This window comes from Clytia hemisphaerica, unplaced genomic scaffold (assembly GCF_902728285.1).
Source record: "Clytia hemisphaerica strain Z4C2 unplaced genomic scaffold, Clytia hemisphaerica genome assembly, whole genome shotgun sequence".
In the NCBI taxonomy this organism is placed as follows: Eukaryota; Metazoa; Cnidaria; class Hydrozoa; order Leptothecata; family Clytiidae; genus Clytia; species Clytia hemisphaerica.
Genome location: NW_027103721.1, coordinates 1517885 through 1541236, shown reverse-complemented (window position 1 = coordinate 1541236; position 23352 = coordinate 1517885). Strand labels below are relative to the sequence as shown.

The window sequence follows — 23352 nt, the reverse complement described above, 5'->3', positions numbered from 1 at the left end:
TTAAACTCGCATCAGCTTCCACCAGGGTATTCTCTGGCGTCCATCAGTATCGTAAATAAAGCCTAGAATGCACGGGTACGAGGTTGAAGCTCGTATTCTTACCAAAAAGGCGTAAGAGATGTAAAAGCTTGGTCTGAAATATAATTGCTACGATCTTCTATGGAGGTGTGCCAAGGAAAATGGAGGATATGGGTACCTGTCGCGCTTAAGGATGTCTTTTCTGGACATTCAAAATTCCGAGAGTTTCCGTTCGTTTTCTCAGTTTACACCCCAAAATTTCCGATTCAACGACCGATGCACCATCCGGTAAATGTAGTACCCCATGGGGGCCTAATTATCTAAGGGTCAAATTAATATTGAAGACACTAAACTCTCCTAAGATCAGAAATATAGTCTAAGATTTCCATGAAAGCTAAAACACTGCTTATAAAAAAAATTCTTTGAAGGAGATATTTTTCAAAACTGCGGAATGAATTTTTTTTCTTTGAAACATATGGTTAATACAAAGGCACAGTTCCTTTCCTTTTTACGATAAAATCCACCTCCTTGATCCACTATACACCAGGGAACTTCTTCTTTTTATGAATATATTAACTTCCAACGATTGAAACGAGCCACCCTCCACCGTTGAATTTAGAAGAGGTGAAAATCTTCGAAATGAGTTACCGGGCCTAGGAGGGGGGGTTGGGGTGAGGGGCTGTGGGGAGGAAACCCGGGGGGGGGGGGGTACTAGGGCAAGATGGGTTACGGGGATGCTCCGCTGGTCAGGGTACCTTTTATAACCTCCACGAGTCCCAGGTAGGGTCGCAAAAAAACCAAAATAGAAAAATCAGTCCCTCGTAGGGTGCCTTTTTTTGGAAAATTTGGGGAAAAAGTAGAAAATTTGAGAAATTTTGGAATTTCAGTCCCATTCAGGGTCACTTTTTCGCAAATTTCGAGTCCCACGTAGGGTCCATTTTTCGAACCTCAGCGGAGCACCCCCGTCGGTCGACCAGGGTAGTACCCCCCCCCCCGGGGGAGGAAAGCTTCGACCAAAGTTACCCCAGGCAGTTTCGTGGGACCTTTAAACAACAAGTTCCTTTTTATCTGACGAAAGCCTTTTTATTTAAACCTCTCAAGTACGCATGTCGCAATCTCCCACCTACCGAGGGGTAAAAGTTCTTGAAAAAGTGTACGATAATTTTTGACGATATAAATTTTCATTTGACTTTTTTCCCGAAAAAAATGCCCAACACGTTCGGACGCAAAAAATATCCGCCCAAATAGTTTCAATAACGCCCATCGCTGACAAATAACCCTCCAACCATGCGCTGATTGAAGAGACTTTTTGACTTTTTACAGCCATTTTTACGAAGAAACAAAAAATATATCAAGCTACTGTATAGACGACACCTATGGAATTAATCCTCGACAGCCATGAAACACGGTACATAAATTTTATACAGTCTCATTTTCAAATTAAATTAGCTACAATAATTTTAATTAATTAAAGAAAATATACAGAGTTTAATTTTTAATCATGGTTAATAAAATAAATATTACGAAATAACTCACTATGAACGTCCAATACAACTCATTTGTAAATTTCTCAAAATTATAGATTTCTCCGTACCATTATAGTTGCCATCTTTAAATGCCATGGTAATCATTGTTTCTGCAGCCTTTTTGGATTTACCAAGTTTGGGATAAAAATCAAGGAATGCAGTCTTTAATTCGTTTGAATTGATTTCACTAAAATAAGTATTATTAAAATACAGGAATATCAAAATTCATGATATTCATGACGTAATCTTTTATACGGAAGCACCCGAGATAACCCGGAACTAGTGGCAAAATTTGCCATTAGTCTTTTGTTATTTTGCCACTAGTTCCGGGTTATCTCGGGTGCTTCCGTATAAAAGATTACGTCATGAATATCAAAATTTGCAGACGGATTTTCAGTATCGATTCTAGAAGAGGGAACCATGATGGCCCATGATCTACTTTTTTCAGTACCAGACGACAAAATAGTCTAGATCTAGATTTTGTCGAAGTCCAAAGTTTGGCTTACACATCTTTAAAGCGTAAGCAAAATGGGAATAAAATCACGTGAACTTTTTAGAGTAATCACATGTTTTGACTGCATTGATATGATTTTGCAACCCGCGTATTGAATGATGCGGGTATTATGTATTATCGTTGATCATATTGGAGGACCTGATAATATCCAACTTATAACTATTTTTTTAAACAATCACCAGAATGAGAAAATTTAATATTGAATCAGATTTTATCGAGAGTTTCAGGCTTTTTTGCTCATCACAAATTACTTCGTGACGTACAGTATGTGGCCCCCAAAACGGCGATCAAATTTGAAATTTCTCTCAAATCTAGAGGAAAAGAGATTTTACAAAAATTTTTGCTGCATGAAAACCTTTAACATCTCTACTTTATTTCCTGGAAGTTATTTTTCAAAATTTTCAATTTTAACAATATTTTTCAATCGCTTAAAGATAGGTAGCTTTTTTCTAATGGCCCCCAAAACGAAGGTTTGAAATTTTAGCGATTTCTCGAGATATCTTTAAGATATGAATACAAAACTTTGACCATAGTTTTGAATACGATTTAGAGGTTTTGGGCATAAATTTATTTGATAAAATTTTTACAGTATACCCCTGGTTGTCAAAATGCAGGTTTGAGGCCCCCAAAAACGGAGGTGTAGTTAAAATCAATTATTAAGCCCTGGTAAGGGGAAAACTATGACATTTTGTTTTCCCTCTAATTTAAGACCCGATGATATAAAATTTATGATTTATAAAATATTCAAGATTTTCGATATTACAAAGTCCAACTGAAAATTTACAAATTTGAAGATGACAATTTTGATTTCAACGTCTTAATCAAGTTTTTGAAAACAAATTCTTTTGAAAAAAAGTTCCATTCATGTAGGAATAAGCTGTGAAATTTTAGAAAAAAAGCTTAAATGAAACTGAAAATATTAAGCTTTAAAGATATTTTTCCTCTATTTTGCATAAAAAAGACAGAATTGCCGTTTTTGCGGATTCAGCGAAAAATTTTATATGTAATGTTAATTTTTGTTTAAACTATTAACTCAAGGTGATCGGTAGAATTCAAGATTTTTTGCTTTTTTCATATTAGAATTTCGGTTTTGTCAATGCTGATTCTAGGCTCCAAATTGGTTGACCTTCAAGCTGCTATATCTTTTACCAGCCTCTAAAGTCACAGATTATTCATTTTTGACGGCATTAGATGTAGAAATTTCCTATACCCCGTTTTCATAACTTATTTTCAATATCCAAGGAGCTAGAGTGAGTTATATGCAATTTTTATCTAATTTTGGTGCTAAAATATTTCCTTTAGACGCAAATATGTTATTTTGAATCCGTCTCAAATCAGCAAAAACATGCTCATTTTTAAGTATAACCATTATCCTTTCAAAATAAACAAAAATTGTTTAATTCTGATAAATCTGAAAGTCAGAATCTTCATTTTAATGAAAACCTCCGTTTTCGGGGCCGTCTCCGTTTTGGGGGCCATATACTGTACCGTACTTACAGTACTGGCTGCTATCCAAAAATTCACTCCAATAATCAAGTCAATCCAATTTGTTGAATCCGCAGATTTATAAAACCCAAAGGGCTAGATGTCGTGCTTTAAGCCATCACAGGCAAAACAAATTGAATATCGCATAAAATACTGCTGCTATTGTTTTCGAAAACCCGTGAAGCTTCTGATTGGTCAAGTGCTGCACACTTTTCAGCCAGAGTACGACATCTAGCCCTTTGGGCTTTATAAATCTATAGTTGAATCTCCAAACAGCGCTCAGAAGGTGATTTGATTGTTGGGCGGAGTTTGGATAGTTGATCGTACGTTACTGTATTTTGATACGCTTTCTTACAACAAAATGTTACCTTTTCTTTTCAAAAGTAGTTTCAATGTGACGAATCATTTCAGCTTTGTCATCTTCATATGTTTGTAAAATCAACTTTACAAATGCTCCCATTCTTCCTTCGTCATCCTAAAAAAATAGTGGTTTAAAGAAATGTAAAACACCCAAACAGACTTTGTTGAAATCCTTTCGGAAGTTGAAGCTCTCTGACTTAACGTTCTACGCCGTTAAGGGAAGAAATTTTAGTAGAAAGAAAATTTGGCGGATTTAGCCAAAATCCAACAAATTAAGTTCCCGCCAAATTTAATTTTTCCCGCCATCCAACAAATGAAATTCATTCATTTATTGTATTCATTCCCCCAAATATGTGCTATTTCAGCCCTTAAAACAGGGGCTTGGACCCGAGTTATTTTTCTGAGTTATTTTGCATGTGACGTCATAATTTCATGACGTCATCACAAAAATGATAACTCGAGTTTTTTTTGGTATTTTTTTAACTCGGGTTTTTTTCCTTCCTTTACCTTTTCGAGTTATTTGGTATTTTTTAACTCGGGTTTTCTTTTTGTGCCTTTAACTTTTCGAGTTATTTGTTGATATATTTAACTCAATACCTTCAGGTAACAAGCCCATATAAACAAGTCGAATTTTTCATAAATCGAATATCTACTATAAAAATATAAATGTAACTCGAAAACTTTGAGGCACTAAAAAAAACCCGAGCTAAAATTTATCAAATAACTCGATAAGTTAAAGGCACGAAAGAAAAACTGAGTTAAAAAACACCAAATAACTCGAAAAGTTAAAAGCTAAAAAAAACTCGAGTTACCATTTTTGTGATGACGTCATAATGACGTCACAAAACGGAAATTATGAAGTCATATGCAAAATAACTCGGAAAAATGAATCGGAAAAAAATAACTCGGGAATTCCAGGCCTCCTTAAATACAAGCTTTTTTGGCCAAAAATATCCTTCATCCGCCAAATTAAGTTCCCGTCAAATTTAATTTTTTAAGCCATCTGCCAAATTAAATTCCCTCCAAAATTTTGTATATGATACGCTCCATTTTTCGATAATATTGAATGCCATCATTAAGCGTTTTGCAATTCTTTCTGGGAGGCGCAAAACTTTTTTGTATTTTTTCTAATCTAGATTTTTCATTTTCTAGTTGATAATAAAAAAAGTACATAACAAAACTTTCTTCAAGATGATTAATTTGCTGACTTACTGACCGGCCTCGAATAAAGATTCGTAGAGAATACCCAGGTATTTATTTTTATCCCTTGTCAGAAAGGAACGCTTGGTATTCTTTCAATCTTTCAATCTTGAGAACTAGTCAAAGTGGACTGAGGTAAAGGAATTAGAGCCGGCGGGGATCTGTGCTTTGGTTAAAAAAAACCCCGGTTTTTAGGCCTCCAGATAAGCCCTGGTACTATAGCCTTAGTTAAGCCTTTACCCAGTTTGTGGTCTAATCCTTTAATTGGAAGGTCCCACAAGGTTCAGGACCATTCGGAATCAGCTAAGGTTATACACGTTTTTTTTTAAGAAACTAGTTTTACCAAGCAGCCTCAATGTTTCTTAAGAAATTGCCCTTTTGAGCCTTAAATGTTTCTTACGTGTTTTTTAAACTTTTTTACATAATCAGCCTCATGGAATGCTGGATTGGAAGGTTATTAAAAGAAACCGAATTAAAAAATGTTATTTTCTCATTCTCAGCCTCAGCATGTTTCTTCGATGTTTCTTAGTTTTTAGGCACTCCGAGCCTCATGTTTCTTAAAAGTGTGTTTCTTAAAAAAAAAAAAAAAACGTGTAAGCTTTAAGCGTAAGCCCAGGGCGCCACCTTTATTACCAAACTACACTACAGACCTGAGCCAGTTCTAACCACTCTAAATCACTTCATCACCATGGAAATTAAACATTACTATTTCTGCTGAGGCATGAATAATGTGCAATTTTTTCTTGGGTTGTAGTTTCTGCTCCACGACACAGAATTTCATTAAGAATTTGAAGAAACCTTTTACCTCGGTGAAAAGATCTTTGTAAAGAATCTGTCCATCTTCTTTCTCTCCTCCTAATTCTTCCACAGCTGCGTCTACCATTTTTGTGATGACATCATCACTGACAAAATGAAAGTGTGCTTTAAGGATGGTCTGGAAATTTTCTTTTGAAAGAGAGCCCTAAAAAGGAAAGATTTACTGATCAATCAGATTTCGAATAAAATGATATATCAGTGAAAATTGAGAGTCTATCGCCATGCATGGAAATAATTTGGGCTTCTACGGTCGAAGTCTTCACACAACCAATCGGTATAATGATAGTGAGACAGTGGAACACGCTATACACCTGCGGTTTTGAGCTATTACTTATACTTTTACTGAAACATCACTCGCTCTCAAACCAACTGATAATCGAAGTATCGATTGACGTCACACGAGCTTAATAAAATTAAAAAATTGCATATGTAAAACAATAAACTTAGTATGCATTTGGATAAACAATTCAACTAGAAATCACGACGTATCCACGCTTCACTTTTAACGCGTCAATCCCCTTTGTTCAAAACATTAGATTTTCTAATATTTTTTCGAAACTGTTTCGTTTCGGACAGCATTGGACACGTTTGGATGGTGCTCCCCGAAATGAAGCTAGGCTAGGTTACTGTAAGCGGAATGAATTAGAAGTGGATGATATTCAAAGATGGGAATACCGCCTGGGTTGAAAAAAAAACGGAGTGTTGTATAGTGACAGAGGTATTGGACAAACCGCCAAGTAGGGCTAATAACACCGTACATACATTTTCTCCGCGTAGCACTGTCCATCTCCAACGGACGATAGAATTGTCTATCCTAAAAGCATACCTTAGGGGAATATTCGGTTTAAATGTGATAAGTAAATTTGACCTACCGTTTCTGAGGCATCTTTTTGTACGAGCGCTTTGAACATATTTTCCAAGCGTTTCAATTGCATAAAGTGTACATCCTCGTCAAGCTGAAAGATGGAGAATAAAACTTTCTTGAACTTTAGGTTCTGAATATCTCAAGGGAATATCATATTCATAAGGAAAAAGAATCAGACCAAAATAAGCTCGTGCCAAAATTAGGCATGATTTTCAAAATCAACGTTCATTTTTATGCAACTTTCTTGGCTTTCACCAAAATCGCATATTTAGTTCGCCCTAGCATTTAAAAAAATATCCTTTGCTTCTCGCATAAAATACGAGCCGATATTGGTCGTTTTGAGGTACGTTTTTCGTGAATTTGAAAGTGATATCCCCTGGAAAAGCTGATATTTACAAAATTCTCTCTTAATTTATCAACCATTGGACAAGTTGGTGCATGAAAGTAAATTAAATTCGAGTTTACTTACGTTGGAATGCTTGATATAAATGTTCGATAAAAAAACAACATAATAGGATTTTGGGTAGCCTGTTCGACGAAAACCAATTTTGTTCTTGGACGCGGGGGTACTGGCTAGATTTCGAGCTAACAAAAAAACATATATAGTATACCTCGTTATTCAAGATGCTCGAAAACTGTGCAACGTTCGAATCAAACGAATACCGAACCATTGCGTCATGTAAGTTGTATCCCCATTCCGTTACCATGGCATCAACGCCAAACCGTTGCCTTAGATACGTAAACAAATAATCCGCCATGTTGGCACGATCTTTTGTGAATGGTTCGTGTCCTTCTTCTTTTGTCTTTTCCATCCAAACATCTTTGATCATAATGAGGAGGTCTCGCTTGTTCAATCGTCGATTTCGGACTCGCTCATTAGAATGTAAATATTTAGGGATACTTTCGTCCACGCCCTAAACATTCAAAAATTCTCATGACAATACTCATGTAAGAAAAATTTCGCTTGGTGCCATTAAAAGTATGTCCGAAAAAAAGAGGATTTAGCAGAAAGATTTTAGCTTTTCAACTACTAGCCTATACTATACGTTGCAGCAGTTTTCTACGCAGCGTCATTTCTTCCACTTTTCACGCGACTTTTTCGAATGTTTGACGCCACTTTAACCTTTCCAAGCTCTTGCAGTAGCGAAAAATCGAAATTCTTCAGTAAATCATATAAATAAAAAATTCCGCTTCTTGGTGAGGTACCCGCAACTTTTCAACGTAAATTTATCCAAAGAATAACGGTGATTATTATGTTATCTTTTCCTTGTAGAAACCAGCCTCTTTATCTCACCTTAGGCTCAAAGTAATCGACAATTCCACCTCCAGCTTTGATAACCGAAACATCTTGTCCTGTCATCTCTGATAACAATAAATCAAGTTTCTCATTGGTTGATGTGTTATCTGCTAAGTTACTCCATCGCTCAAAACCACCTTCCACGTATAACCCACACTTGTTCCAATCAGGTCTAAAAGGAAGGAAATGAGATGGAGTTTTTATAAGATACTTTATTTAATAAGTGGTTATTTGAAGTAAAAAATGACGCGTTCTTTAGAAAAAGTAACAAAATTGTTTTATTACTGGTTAACGACAAACCAAAGTCAAATAAGAGCTTGTAAAAACTTTATCTCGTCCCAAAGGAAGAGGTTTGTAACATATTACAGACATTGTTAGACTTTTTCTGAACTGTAAGCAAACGGTATATACGGTAGTTTTCAAATTGAGCCCCCCTACATGTTTTTTTTTTATAACCATAAGGCTTATAAGCATCTGAAGGCTCAGATTTGTAGAATTCCTAAGCATAACATAAGCATATGTGTCAGCCTGAAATATTTTTCAAGTTGTCATTTTTAATCAGTTTAAAATGGTTTGGTTGAGGTCAAGTAAAAAAAAGACATTCCACGGCTACCACTGCTCCCAAATCTGAACAATTTTTTACAAAATTTCTAAAATTTCACTAAAACTTGGCTCGGGGTGAATTTAAGCATGATTCATAAGCATATAATAAGCATAATCTATGCCTGGATGCTTTGAGAACTTAAGCATACACGAGCCTGACCAAGTGGCATACACTTGCTTATAAAAAAAATATGTATCCCTCACTTCGGGGCGCTTTGGAATTTACGAGGTTCGACTCTGCACGAACTCCACTTTTCCAGTTTTTTATTTATCTTATAACACCATGAAACGAGTCGACTGGATCTATAAAATTTCTTTTTCAGTGTAGAAAAGCTTTAATGCACCCCTGCAATGTCACTTTTGAATAAGCTGTTAAAAAAGAACACAGAAAAATTGCGTAAAGACATTACAGTGTGGTGCAGATATTACCAATACCTTGGTGTAGCACTTTGTCGCATACGTTCACAATCCATTGCAAAACCATCTCGTTGTTCGATTACTTTCTTATGAACATCTATCAATGCGCTGTGTTCTTTTAAGAGTTGGTTATTGTTTTTCTTCATTTCTGCATGTTCTTCACCTAAAGCCTATACGTGTAACGAGAGTCGAAAGGTGTCGAAAGTATACTCGTAGTAAAGGCAGTACAATTCAAAATCTTAATACTTTTGGATTACATTTTTGGAATCAAAGTGAAATTCTGAGGAGATTGTTGTACAAATTGGAGGTGTTTGAAGCAAAACTCAGGCTAAAGGAGCCTCTGAAAGACAAACTTTCGATAAAATCAAGAAGTCAAATTTTTGACTTCTGAAAAAGACTCGGCAGTAAATGTGTTAATATTGAATTAACTACATCTGACTCTTAGTATCTCGACTGCTCTGATTTTTCAAATCGAACATAATCTTTCCTTTGGCCCCTGAGTCAAATTTTCATTCTTGTACTTTCTTCATCCTATGTCTGGAAAAGCAAGCGTATAACTCCTGACGTATTTATATAGACGTCATTTCAAAAGGAACCTTATCGAGAAAAACTCGCGGTGACGGAGAAGAAATGTCCAATTTTCAAATCGATCAAAACCTTTTACACAAAATTTTGAACCCTGAAAGAAATTAGCGTTTCAAACTTTGTATTAAAAAAATCTGTTTTCGAGCTAGTGAAGGCAACTATTCTATTTGGACATGATCAAGTAGAATGAATTTAAAATTTTGGTCAGAGAAAAATACAACGAAAATATCTCGAAATCACCAAATTTCCCCCCGATCATCATGGCGTTCTAAATCTGAATCTGTTCTGAATTCTTCCATATATAGATTTAGAACCCCATGCACTGTATCAATTATAACCCCGACAATGTTTCCTCCACAGTATTTCATACCTTGAATTGCCTTTCTAACGCTTCAAATTCTCTCCTGGGGACGACGTCGCCGTAATCGGAAAGCACTTCCGTTAAACGCTGTGTTTTGCTGCTCAATTCTTCACGTGCTTTCCTAAAAAGATATTTGTAAAATTACAAAGAGATTTGAATCATATAAAGAATTTCAGTGGTATTTCTTCTTGATAGGGAGTTGGTTCGAATTATAGAGAGTTAGAAATATTTTTTATGTTCGAAGTAGCGAGAGTACGCTGTACTAGTCAAAGTCTATTTCCTGCAAGCTTCGCACCGTAAGTAGGTAAAAATATTTTCGAATTTATATAGCAAAAACCGTGAATTTCCATCAAATTGGCCCTTGTACACTTAAACAAAATCCCTTCATAGGGGCATTCTATGATTAGATGGCGAAACAAATTTACCTAGTTGGCACATAACATTGTTTCAACGTGCATCCAATGTTGTATGGATGTAGTGAGCATTAGATATACGTTGAAACAAATGGGCTGTTCTATTAAAAAACCACACAGGGGGTGGACGAACATTTTCAAGTCAAAAAAACTGTGCCGATACCATGGAAAATGGCGAAATTTGCAAAAGTACCCTTGGAAAGATTCTTTTCATACCTTAAATTGAGGGCGGATGAACTGAAATCAGTCTTTTACCCTGTGGAAATTGTTAGAATAACTTTTTACCCCCTTGGAAAATGAAAAAAGACCTCCTGGAAATTTTTCTTGCATTTCCCTCTGGAAATTCTCGTCCACCCCCGTGTATAGATATCAAATGGAATGACCCAATTTGTGTGCAAGCTGGGAGAATGACAACAATTAATTACTAACGTGAGAGCAATTTTGAGAATGACAGCATCTTCTTTATGTTCGCCTTCTTTACCAGCATTCCCTGACAATGCTTTCTTCAGTTCTTCTTGTTGATAACGCATATCGTTGATGTCTTGAATCAAGAGTTTCCTTAAAATACATATGAAAAGTGTGAAAAAGCTGGGAATACAGTTTGTCTAGCATACTAGATGACTATTTCAAACAGATGTATTACACATTTATTTCATAAAAAAGCCAATATTTTTTAAGCCCAGAAATGTTTTCAATTTCACAATTCACTGGCGAGTATTTTTGTGCGATTTGCTAGGAAATTGGGTTTTTTAGAGTCTGCGAAGCCTTATATAGTTTAATCTTTTATTTATAAAAACTAACGTTTATATAGAACTAGTCAACAACATAAGGCGTCTCAAAATTTGTGAAACGATCAAAATAAAGTGAAAGAAGTACCTAGCATCAAGTTCGTCACGATATTTCTTGTACTCAATACCAATCTCTTTTTGACACTAAAAAATGTACGATTTTGGTTACAGTGGAGGGTCTTGATTAAGACTCAATCATGGGGTCAAAATGAAGGTCAGAGATTTAAGTTGCCAATGGGCAACGAGAAAATTTTGGAATTTCGAGGTGCTGAAAATATGCTTAGGCAACTTTAGGATCCATTTTAAGTGAATTTATAAAACATTGCTGGAAAATAACTCGTGGCTCTCAAAAAAGCTTTATTAGGTGAAGTATTTGAATTGAGGGATTTTCTCAATTATATTATACTTGTCAGCAACCAAGACTTTTTTAAGCCAAAGTAATTACTTATCAATCTTAAGTTTGGAATGGAAATGTGAAAATACCGTATCATAATTACTTTTTTAACTTGAATTTGCAAGGATTCAATTTCTTCCCTGAAAAAAAAAATTCAGATCGATAAGATATAATTTGAATTTGAGGGTTAAATTTTTGTCCTCTCCCATCTTGATTATTGCCAACAAGAGGCTAGACTATTAAAATACTTATCCATACCTTAATATTTTTCAAACTTATCTCTCACAGCTTTTTCCCGATTATTATTATCCCCGAGTATAAAAAGACGACAGTCTTTAAAGAGGCTTTTTGTTCTTTTTTCTATTCGGAGCCCCCTCTAAACTAACTGACGTTGGGAGTACTGCCCCCTTGTCCCTGTCACCACACTACTATATACGCATCGTACTTTAGTGAAGTGATGGTCTTTTCCAATCTTGTATTCTCATTACGCATATCAACTAGTTCCTGTTTTTCATTGTTCTTGATACCCAAAATCTTTTGCTCGCATTGCTCATTCATATTCACCAACATTGCCTTTAAAAATATAAAAAATATTGGATAATGAATTCTTAGATCTTCTTTTCATGTACCTTGAAATCAACTAATTTTTATTCTGAGAGTTTTAAATAATATCTGTTAAATATACATTCAAAATAAAGCAACGTTTTGAAAATGCCAGCTCATCCGTTGTAAATGAGCTTGTTCGAATTTTTCGAGGGATCTAAAGGTTTTGCCAAAAACTGGTGGAAATCGTGGAAGTTTCTTTCTCTTAAAAACCAAGTTGTTTATTGGTAGCTGGGTTGAAGAAACTCTTTAAAAAAGATAAACCTTTAAGGGCTCCAGCTTTTTGATTGTTTCTTTCTGATCACCCATCATGGTTTCATATTCAAGTTTGATGGCTGATAACAGTGGTTTATATGTTCGAAAATTCTCAATCACATAATCGAACACTTCACGATATGGCTACAAAAATAAAATTTATTGATTTTCAAAGATTTTTATTTTCTTCGTGATTTTATATGCAGAATGCATATTGGTCTTGGATTTTGAGCACTTTGCAGACAGGACAGTTAATTAGATTATACTTTGCAGAGTTATAAGCATCTGCTATGGATCATCTGAGATACTCGAAGGGTTTCAAAGACAAACTGTTTGACTACCTGGACGTTGAAAATAAGTAAGTCAGTTTGCGACCACCAGTCGCGGGCGAGCCTCGAAAGTAAGATTTCTTCACTTGCTCTTGATGTCTTTTTTAGTTGCTAAGTATCAAGCAGAGAGGCATCAAGTAATATTTCGGAAATCTCTGGTATGACACAGCTGGGGTGGAACCAATGAAGTATAAGCCCAAAGGGCTAGAGTCGAATCTCCTTGGTAGGATTTGAAGCCTACCAAATCCTACCAAAGCTGCGCGGTCTAGCGCAGTCCGCCTTGTTTTTACACATATGACAGATTGAGACTAAAATTTACACCTAAATTTCGAAAAAGATATCACTTGAAAACAAAGGAATCACTAGATTTAATCCGTCGTCAAAAATACGGCGCATATTTTAAGGCTTCCAATATTTCTTCCCTGAGAAAGGTTAAAGATTCGATTCTAGCCCTCGGGCTTATGTTATACTTCATTGGGTGGAGCCCACAATTTTGCTCCCGTAGCTTGATGGTCTTAATACCTTAATGCCACTAAATGATTTATCATTCGTTCACCTGCATTCTTTTTTCACTTGGTTTTGCATCATTTTGACATCCAAGTGCTTTCAATTCTTTTTGTAAATAACTTTCCAATTTCTGCAAGAGTTTTGGTTTGGCTTGAGCTGTAACTGTATCTTTACTTGCTGGCCATGTCTCCACGTTGCCAGCCTTGCGATCCATAAATGGCTGAAAAAAAATTATCATGTTTTTGATTACTAAACTTTGATAAATGACCCATCAAAGTTTTCCCTTTTACACTACCTACTATAGAGTGATTTATTTCTGGCACACTCTGTAGATAAACAGAAAAAGCGACTCTCAAAGGGCCTTTGTTGATCTCCAAAAGGTATTTTCGCCAACATAATAAGTCTACACTTATTCGAAAGAAACCACTCATACCCTCAGTTTATCAGGCGCAGGTAACTGATGTGGTATATTGCCTCCAGTTAGCGTGTATCTTCGACCTTCTTGGAAGAATTCGGATGTATTCAAATCCATTTCTTTGTGAAGTGCTGGTGGACTGATACTAAAAGCAAAATGGAAAGATTTTATTCTTTAACCTTGCAAATAAATCTCCATCTCTTATTCATCTAAAGTCATACACTAAAAAACTATTTCGTCTTTAATTTTCTGCTCTTTCTTTTTTTCTTGTGCAGGCTTTTTATTTCGCCACCATAAGTCTCTTTTTTCTTTTTTTTTAATAATAAATTAGACTTGTTTATCAACCTTAGAAAGTACAAAAGATGACAAAGGAAATTTCTCAAACTTTAACGATTAAACAAAATTTACCGTAAGATACTTAGTGGTTTTGTTTATAACCTACATACACAGTCCGTATAAAGATCCCCGGTATTTCGAAGCCTTTGACTATTTTGTTAACATCTCGAACTTTCGTAAAAATTTATCTTGTTTTTGCTCTCTTTTTGATCAAATCCATGGTTTTCTCAATCAATCTATCCAATCGTCCAACCCTTATCAACAACAGACCAGTCATTTGAAATCAAAAAGTTTTTTAATACCCAAATCAACTAGTGATGTCATGAATCAATGTTAAACCCCTAAATACCTTAAGTGGATAAATTTTGGCGTGGATTTAATTTGGCGATTGGCCAAAATACGATTTTTGTCACACTGAAATGGGTGAAAATTACTCAAAAAATATACTAAAAAGTTGTGATTTTTCACATAATTCTATTTTTGTTAAATTTGGCGGGGATTTAATTCGGCGAATTGCCGTATTTGGAAATTTTGGCGAGGATTTAATTTGACGAATTTTGGCCAAATTCGCCAAACTCGCCAAATTTAATCCCCGCCAAAATTATCTAGTTAAGGTATTCTTCAATAAACATGGACCAATCCGAAGAGTGGTATTTGGTAACGTGATCAAACGATCAGATCGACTTTTAATTACTAGTTATTTTTTACAAAGAAAAAGTTAACAAACTTCCTAACCAGAGATTTTCATGCGGACTATGATACAACTGATGATAACCTCCACCTGAATATCGTTTTAAATTTTTATCAGCTTTCCATAAAATAATTGTATAATGGATGTTGAGGATATTTAACATCCAGGCGTACATGAGATATAGAAAAGGCCAGATAATCCTAAGGAGAGCGATAAAAAGGGACAGAGGAGGTGCACCTTGGCATTCAGGTTGTAATAAACTCTCAGAAATTAAAAAATGTTAAAAAGCTCTTCATCAATTTGGTTACAATCGGAGGGTGGTGAAAAATAATTTTAAAATACTTACCATTTTTGAACAGGGGAAAGCCTTGGCAGGGACATAATGGTTCAAATTGTTCTCCAAAACTACATTTCTCAAAAGTTATTTATTTCATTCTCACTAAAAATAAAGATATTGTAAAAAGTTAGTCTCAAAACAATGAGGAAACATTGGCTCAAAAGAATGATTCAAATTTATAGGGATGAATGCATAAAATATCGAAAATGTAGGAATTTTTTGTAATCTTTATACATCTTTTCTTATCAGGATTCAGTTACAAAATTTTTTAGCTCTTAACATAAAAAGAATGGGAAAGACAAAGTAGGAAGGTACAGAAAAGATAAAAGATTGTTTTGAATCTTTTTTCGTTATTTTCCCAGTTTGTAAATATATAAAAATCGTCACTTTAATACATACATCTAAAAAAGATGGGACAGGAAAATATCAAAAATCTGATTTCCAAACGACTGCAAAGAACAGTGAAGATGTCGAAGAAATTTCAGTTATACCAAATGAATGTCATCTGCAAATTTTTAAAGTCGAGCTCTCCTAAAAACTTAAATAACAGATTTAATTCTTTTGATTATTTTTAAAGTAGTTTAAAAATAATATAAAATCAGGATAAATTATTGGTTTTGTATAAATAAAACATTTACAAAATAAGTTACTTTATCTATAAAAAGTATAATCATCTGATCGTCACAGTTCCCTTTTTAGTTTTTAATGTTATGTCGTTATATGATTCTGTCAATCCACACGACTTATTTTTTAATTTCAATGTATATACATGTTCAACCTTGAAGCATTTTTAACAATATGTTTCTTTTCACTCTTCATCATCAGTAAAATGCAATAAAAAATTGTGTCTTCCCAAACAAAAAATAAATCAGCGTTTATTTTCACTTTACTTATACGTCATCTTTAATAATAAACATCTTTATCAAAGAGGTCTATTGTTTGAAATACCAAACAATGATGTCTATTTGTTGCATCTACTACGTCTACTTTTACACATGCCAGATGCAGGAGCAGCATTTCACAGGTTCATAACAGATACCTCTTCTCTCCTTACGATTCAATACAGAATCTGGCCAAAAATAATTCACAAACCAGAATGGAATGCATAAACAAATAAACAAACCAGTGACAAAAGCAAAAATACCAAAGGACAATGACAGCATGTATAAATTTGGTGTCGTGTAATCACAATCTGTTGAATCAACTGTTATTCCAAATTGAATCATTCCAACGATGAGTGAAAAGAAACCAAAAAAATGAAAACCAATTTTCAATTTCCATGGAACAGGTTCCATCATTGTGAATAAGAATGAGAAAGCAATCATTGCGAACGTCATACCAATGGATGTCACCAGCAAATTGAGTAAAGGTTGATCACAATATCTCCCGCTGGCTTTATCAATCAATACAATGAATTGCGGAATGATGAAGAGTAATGATATGAATATGATAAACATACGCACACCACGTCGGTTTGATTTTGGAAACCATCGAGTGAAATGATAGGCCACATGAGCAACAAAATAATACCACATTGTTATTTATATTATCTCACTATTATTTTTACTAAAAACTAACGTATACCTATAATGTCATACTTTCTCTTTAAAAGGATATTGAATGATCTGATGAGCTCTCTTTAAAAAACAAGGATATTAACAAGAATAGGAAATGATCTTTATTTTTAAGAGTACGAGAGTCTAATCAAAATCCAGCATTCCTTATGGGAATAATTTCTGAGTTCTACCACCAAAATGCAGCCTACTTTTTTACAAAAAAATATCAGTAAAGAGGGCAAAAAGACATGAAAACAAAAGTTTTTTTTTCACTTTTACTTTGCATAAAGCTGGATCTTACATCCAAGCCAGAGCAGAGTCATGTGCATGCCTCTCTAACTCAGATCTATTTGCATTCCCCAAAGGTCCATTATATACATTCTGAAGATCAAAAGATCTTCTTAGCTTGTATATTAGCTTGTATATATACCAAAATGCAAAGGCCAAAAACTGTAATAATGCGCTTAATATCACAAAAAAGAAAGGAAGCATAGGCAATAGGTTGATTTTTAAAAGCATATGACTTGAAAAATTTTGATCCTGGTGACACACCAGACATCAGAAGCACCAGACAAAAAATCTGTAGTGGCGAAAAAGAACAGTTTTTACCACCAGTTATAGTGACCACCAAGTTATAGTTTTTTTGAGCTTTTCTTAAGTTCTGTCAAACTGAATCCTCTCAAATTTTGAAATATGTTCTTTCTATCTATTTATGATAAATATTAAACCACCCTGACACTTGAAAATTTTTTCCCAAAAAGATATTGGTAATTGAGAGTTAGAAACTGAAAACCCACTTGCAGGCAAAAACACGTTTGTTTACACCTCTGAAACAGCATTTCCCGAGTCATCTCTGAGAGAAGTGTATTAAAAAATCTAGCGCCAGGCAGCCACAGAAATCCTTGCATTTGCACAGGGTTCGACATGCGGCACAGGGTTCGACATGCGGCAAATGCAACGGGTCAAAAACGAAAGTGACGGAAACACCCGTGCAAATACGCTCGATCACTGCGACCCATTGTATTTACACAGAGTGGAACATGTTACACTTGATTATAAAGAAATGCACAGATCAAAATTTTAACCCGTAGACAAAAATTTTCTAAAATGGCTACCGGGTGACCCACGAAAAAGTATAAGAGTTTGGAGGGTAACTGTGTCCGAAAAAATTTAATTTTAACTAATTTCTTTTTTCATGGTAAAGAGGAAAGGCAAACGCAAATTTTGATGTATCATTTTTTAATTTTAGAAAAGTAGTTATTGAGATACGATATACTGTATAGAGGTATATATAAAGTCAAAAGTTATTACAAAAAACAGTTAAAAAACTTCAAAAAAGACGCATCAAATATTAATTAATTAACAAATAAAAAGAGACATCGAGTGAGAAGCATATTTTGATTTATTTTATTGGAAAGATTCAGAAAAGAATAACAAAGGTTGACAATTCTTTTTTAATCATATTTATTCATTTGGAAAAGTACGACCCCTAGCATTAATACAGCGACGAGCCCTAGAAATAATTCCATCGAAAGCGTCTCTGATCATTTGCTGATCTAAGTTGTCACAAGCTCTGATGATTGCTGCTTTCAACTGATTGACAGGAACATTCCAAATGGTGTGTTTTTAAATGGCCCCATAGAAAAAAATCACAGATCGTCAAGTGATCTTGGTGGCCAATCCCAGTCTCCTCATGAGCTGCCCACGGAGATATCTTATAGATGCGTTGCTAGTATGAGCGGAGGCTCCATCCTGCTGCCACCACATCTGTTGACGATTAATGCCATTTCTTCTGAATTCTCGCTGAATGACGTTGTACCTTATGATCACAGCATATACTCCTGTGTATTCAGCTTACCGCGAACAAAATGTGGTCCAAAAATAGTGCCATTACGAGTCAAATCCAACCAAACCATCACTTAACCTGGTCCTTGAGTGAACTCAATGTAATGGTCTTCGGGAATGCACATTGATTTTTTGCTTAGCTGAGCCATCTCTGAAAGTTTTCTCTCAATGCTCTTACAAATTAACATCAAACAAGGCATTTTGAAAATTCTTTTTGCTACTTTGCTACTTTTTATTTATCCCAAAAAGACGATTTGGAAATCGTCCAAAATTTGATTTCTTATTTTTTTCTTAACAAAGCTTTTAAGACAAAGAAATAGCAAATGATCAAAGGAAAGATGTTTTGTTTTTATACAAATTTGACACTGTCTTGACGTTTTTTGACTGTTTTTGTAATGATTTTTGACTTTATACCTCCATATCTCGATAACTACTTTCCGAAATTAAAATGATACAGCAAAATTTAAGTTTGCCTTTCCTATCCTCTTTACCACGAATTTAGTTAAAATTCAATTTTTTTCGGACACAGTTACCCTCCAATCTCTTATACTTTTTCGTGGGTCACCCGGTATAGAATCTTCTAAAGAGAAAATGAAAATGCCATTCGTCTTCGTTTTATGCCATTTTTATTTTAAAGCTGAGATTTGTTAATTTTTGCGGATTTTGCCTTACATGTTCTAGCTCATTTGCACAGGGTCAGAAAAAATTGTTGGAACCGTTGCATACGCACACACCGTGCAAATGCAAGGATTTCCGTGACTGTCAGGCAAACAATGTACGACCCTCGACATGGCCCGAGAATTCTCGGGCCAAAACTTTTATTGGAATTTGCTTAAAGCCCGAGTATGGCCCGAGAATTTGGGCCGTGTTCGGGCCACACGCGGACCACGCACGGGCCACACGCGGGCCACAACGGGCCACGCACGGGCCACACTCGGGCCAATTTTTGAAACCATGATTTAAACAGGCGTGTAATCTCAGGACTGAATTTTTTTAACATTGTCTTTGAGAAAAACTTGGTTTCTCTTAATTATATTAAATATATGAATGTTGTAAATTCATATAAATATTAAATGTCTTATTTGGTATGAAACATAGTTTACATAAATATACTTAGGGTGGAAATATTTGCTAGTGACTGGTCCTGGTTTTACCTGAGCGTGTCCCGGGAAGCTTGTAAAGTTTTTTTGAGCGATATAAAAAACAGACAAATCTTATTTTGTACTATTTGTTTGACGGGACAGAATCAAGTTAATAGGAATCTCTGACGCAGACACAAAGGTATGTTGATCATTTACATTTTAAGTCTGCCACCATTTTTTATCTGCATTTTCATATTTGCCTTAAAAATTTATTCAATTTGCCAAAAAAAGTATGAGGAAACTCCTTCGCCCCTACTCCGTACTTAGATTAGACTCAATGGACCCAGCCAGACAGGCTTAAAAGCGTTATGAAAAATGAGGCCTGAACATGGCCCGAATGACTCGGGTCATGTTCGGGCCAAAAGAATTGATAGGGTCTCTCGGCCCGAAGAGGCCCGAGAATTCTCGGGCGGGCCATGTCGACGGTCGTAACAATGTACATCTTTTCATCATGATTGATATACTTTATGGCAACAGACAAAAAAAAGAGGCATACAATCCATATCGCTTTGGCAGGGTGTTGTGAAAAATCCAAGCAAGGGGGATGGACTGCTCCAGCTACCCCAAAAAACATGGGTCACTCAATCACTAACCTAAAATCGATTTGAGTGACCCCTAAAACAAATTTGCTTGGTAAATAAGAGAGCTAAAAATATGTAGATAAAATAGTGAAGTACGATTCAGAAATAGACCTTTTCTTAATCAGGTTAGATGCAATATGAAGATATCATCATATTGAACAGAAAACAGTGTGAATATTATAAAAAAAAACACATTAAAAAAAAAAGTTTCTAATTCTGCTCTTGATGATGTGATTAATGACTAGGAAAAGTGTGTACTAAGTATTTTCTTGTAATTGTTTTGATGCTGCAATTTGATAACCATTCAACATGACATAGTGATTAATAATATAAGGTCTATTTTTCTAACGCATCCATAACTTTTCTCACATTTTTTGGTTTCCTCGCAGTCGCATTTGCATGTCCAGCAGGAGAAATCTGAAAATCAGAGCAGCCATATTTGTTTATTTTGACCACACTACGAAGCATCCAGTGAAATGACAGATTTTGAACCCTATCTACACACCGCTTCGAAAATTAATCACATGTGCACAGGGACTTATACTCCTTCAGATTTTTGGAGGAAGGATTTTTGTGTAGAACAGAGCTATACTCCGCGCCTGTTGTTGGTCTGGACTGGTTTGTTGGGATTAGGTAAGGTTTGTTTCTATTCATTATTTATTGGAGAGATAAAAATCTATACAGGATTTCAAAAACATTTTGTTCAACCACCTTCACTTCAAGATAGGCCACCATAGAATGAGCTTCCTTTTATAGGATTCAGCCTTGGCCCTAGGCCTAGACAGGAGAACCGTCGTGTGTTTTTTAATAATTTGATGTACACAAGACAGGTTCGAGCTGTGAGTCCAATATTGGACTCACATTTTTTACAGTAGGAAATTCGAATTTAGCGCTGTCCTCACTTACTAAAATAAAAACCAAATTTCGAAAGTTGCGCTTTCTCTAAGAAAGTGCATAGCTGTCAACTTTGCCTTGCAAAAATGCGGGAGAGCTCCAAGTCGGAAAAATTTTCTCGATAATCCAATTTTTCTGAATTGGAAAATCAGGAAATCGAGGTAATTTTCCTGCGAAATCCAATTCTATCAGAATTTTTCCGGAAATGGCAGTTAGTCACACTAGCGTCCCGCCAAAATGCGTATCAAAGATTAATGCTGCGAAAGCGCTATATCGTTTACTTGACTCTCTGGCAAAAAAATGCGCCGCAAAACTTCTAAAGGGATTCATGAAAAAATAACCCGGCGCTATTTAATGAAATTAACATTTTCAAAAACTTTGAGAAATTGCTTAAAATTTGAGCCATAGATGAAAAAATTTGAGCCAAGCCAACCTTGAAAACTAATTTGAAGATCAACTTCCCAAGAAAAAGATCTACGTGGGAGACGGAACCCACCTAGATCTGCACACCGCGGGATAGGCTATTTCCCGGAAATCTTGCCGGACCTCAAACAATGACGCATTTACATGTGCAGAATAATTTTTACTTTAGCGTATAAACAAGGCCTTAAAAATCGAAGCGCTGTCTCGGGAATTGAATGACAAAATTTGGTTGGTTGATATTTGGCTGCTGCACGTTCGCAATCTGTCATTTTGTCTCATTTTAAGTTTTCAAGTTTTAATCGATTGTCTTGGGATCTTGAACTTGATTCAGGCAACTCTCATCCTTGTTGTTAAAATGTATCCTGTAGATGACTGATGTTTGATGAATGATTTTTTCTGAAAGCTAGATTTCCTAGTGTGACTAACTGAATGGGGGAAATCGGGAAATTTTACGTCCCAATTTTCCAAATTCAGGAAATTTTGCCATTCCGCTCTTTCAAATTCTGAATATTTTTCAAGAAATCGGAAACTTTTTGGAAATGCGGGAGATGCGGGAGAAAATCCTGAAAATGCGGGAGATTTGGCTGAATTTTTTTCCCGCGGGAGAAAGCTTTGGCATGCGGGAGTCTCCCGCCCAATGCGGGAGAGTTGACAGCTATGAAAGTGTGACCAGTAAAAGAATAACAAAATTTGATTGGCTATGTTTTCAACCGTTATTAGGATCTGAGAAATTCAAACTCTCAGCCCATACCATGCTATACCGTGAGATTGGGTAACTTGCATCAGTGGAGGCAAACATGCATAGCCCTCAAATGAATGACCTGTCTGGTCATTAAAATACAACTACGCAGCTTCGCTCGCAGCTCTACTCTGCCATTTTTGTTTTGATTTAACTTTGTATTTTAATGACCAGCCAAGTCTTTCATTTTAGGGCTATGCATGTTAGCCTCCACTGATGCAAGTTGCCCAGTCTCACGGTACATTTCGCCATCAGTTTATCAAAGAAGAAATCATAGCATGGATTCCCAGGCTACCTTGGCCCTTGCACTCCATATTGCAGAGGCTAATCAATTTTATTTAATGACTTTTTTAGGACCCTGCCGACGCACTGGACTGTCCGGTGTATTTGTCCGGGTGGCAAAAAGTATCCTTTCGCTACACCGGACAGTTACATCAATATGCCTTCTTACCTGTCTTTAAAAATATAAACAAAAGTAATCACGGAAAAGGACGTGAAAAAAAAGACATAAGTGTGAGAACAGAGTAATCAAACTCGTTAGAAAAAGTACCATTAGAAGTCATAAAAAATCAACCTGAATAAATGCAATCGAAATCCCAGAGAACTTCATAATTCCCCAAACAACATTATATTACTATGTCAAACTCCCATTACATAAATTTTACAATTACGTCAGAGTAGACTACGCTCGCCAATGAAGAGGTTTATTTGGAAAGGGTAATTACATTTTATTGTTCGCTTCTTTTTTAAAGATTGGCCGGGATTAGAAAAGTATGAATTTCTTTGTACATATTTTACCTACCCCAAATATTTAGGAGGCTGAGTTTTAAACAAATGGTCAAGTTGAAACGAACGATAAATGTATCAAGGTCTGTTTTATTTACCCCCTGGTGACTTAACAAAAGAGACTTAACTCGATGTTACAATCCAATTATTGAAAGTTTGTCTCGGCCTTTTTATAATGAGCGAGACATACGTTCTCTGATTACGCAATTTTCATATTGACATTTCCGAGGCATTTTGATGTAACTGCTTATGAAACAAAAAATTAAGAAAC

At 35.5% G+C, this 23352-nt stretch overlaps 2 protein-coding genes across 2 annotated transcripts; both read right to left on the bottom strand.

Moving 5' to 3' along the window:
• Window positions 1–1431: 1431 nt before the first annotated feature.
• Window positions 1432–15217, bottom strand: LOC136804363 (translin-associated factor X-interacting protein 1-like). Its single transcript, XM_067061077.1, has 16 exons — window positions 15125–15217; window positions 13770–13896; window positions 13386–13556; window positions 12510–12644; window positions 12088–12215; window positions 11746–11782; window positions 11337–11392; window positions 10890–11018; window positions 10057–10168; window positions 9120–9271; window positions 8079–8253; window positions 7396–7698; window positions 6792–6875; window positions 5909–6064; window positions 3912–4018; window positions 1432–1731 (listed from the first exon to the last, which is right to left on the bottom strand). Exons 1-16 carry the CDS (start codon window positions 15157–15159, stop codon window positions 1554–1556), a joined length of 2085 nt encoding a protein of 694 aa, XP_066917178.1. The 5' UTR covers window positions 15160–15217; the 3' UTR covers window positions 1432–1553.
• A 391-nt stretch (window positions 15218–15608) lies between these two features.
• Window positions 15609–16767, bottom strand: LOC136804362 (uncharacterized). The gene has a single exon (XM_067061075.1). It carries the CDS (start codon window positions 16648–16650, stop codon window positions 16105–16107), a length of 546 nt encoding a protein of 181 aa, XP_066917176.1. The 5' UTR covers window positions 16651–16767; the 3' UTR covers window positions 15609–16104.
• Window positions 16768–23352: the final 6585 nt, after the last annotated feature.

Excerpts from the sequence above, each read along its gene's own strand:
- LOC136804363 (XM_067061077.1), bottom strand. The coding sequence starts at position 15,159 with ATGTCCCTGCCAAGGCTTTCCCCTGTTCAAAAATG. Across the intron at positions 11,393-11,745 it reads TGCAAATTCAAGTTAAAAAA|TGTCAAAAAGAGATTGGTAT; the intron begins GTAATTATGATA and ends TACATTTTTTAG. Across the intron at positions 1,732-3,911 it reads ACTACTTTTGAAAAGAAAAG|TGAAATCAATTCAAACGAAT; the intron begins GTAACATTTTGT and ends TACTTATTTTAG.
- LOC136804362 (XM_067061075.1), bottom strand. The coding sequence starts at position 16,650 with ATGTGGTATTATTTTGTTGCTCATGTGGCCTATCATTTCACTCGATGG.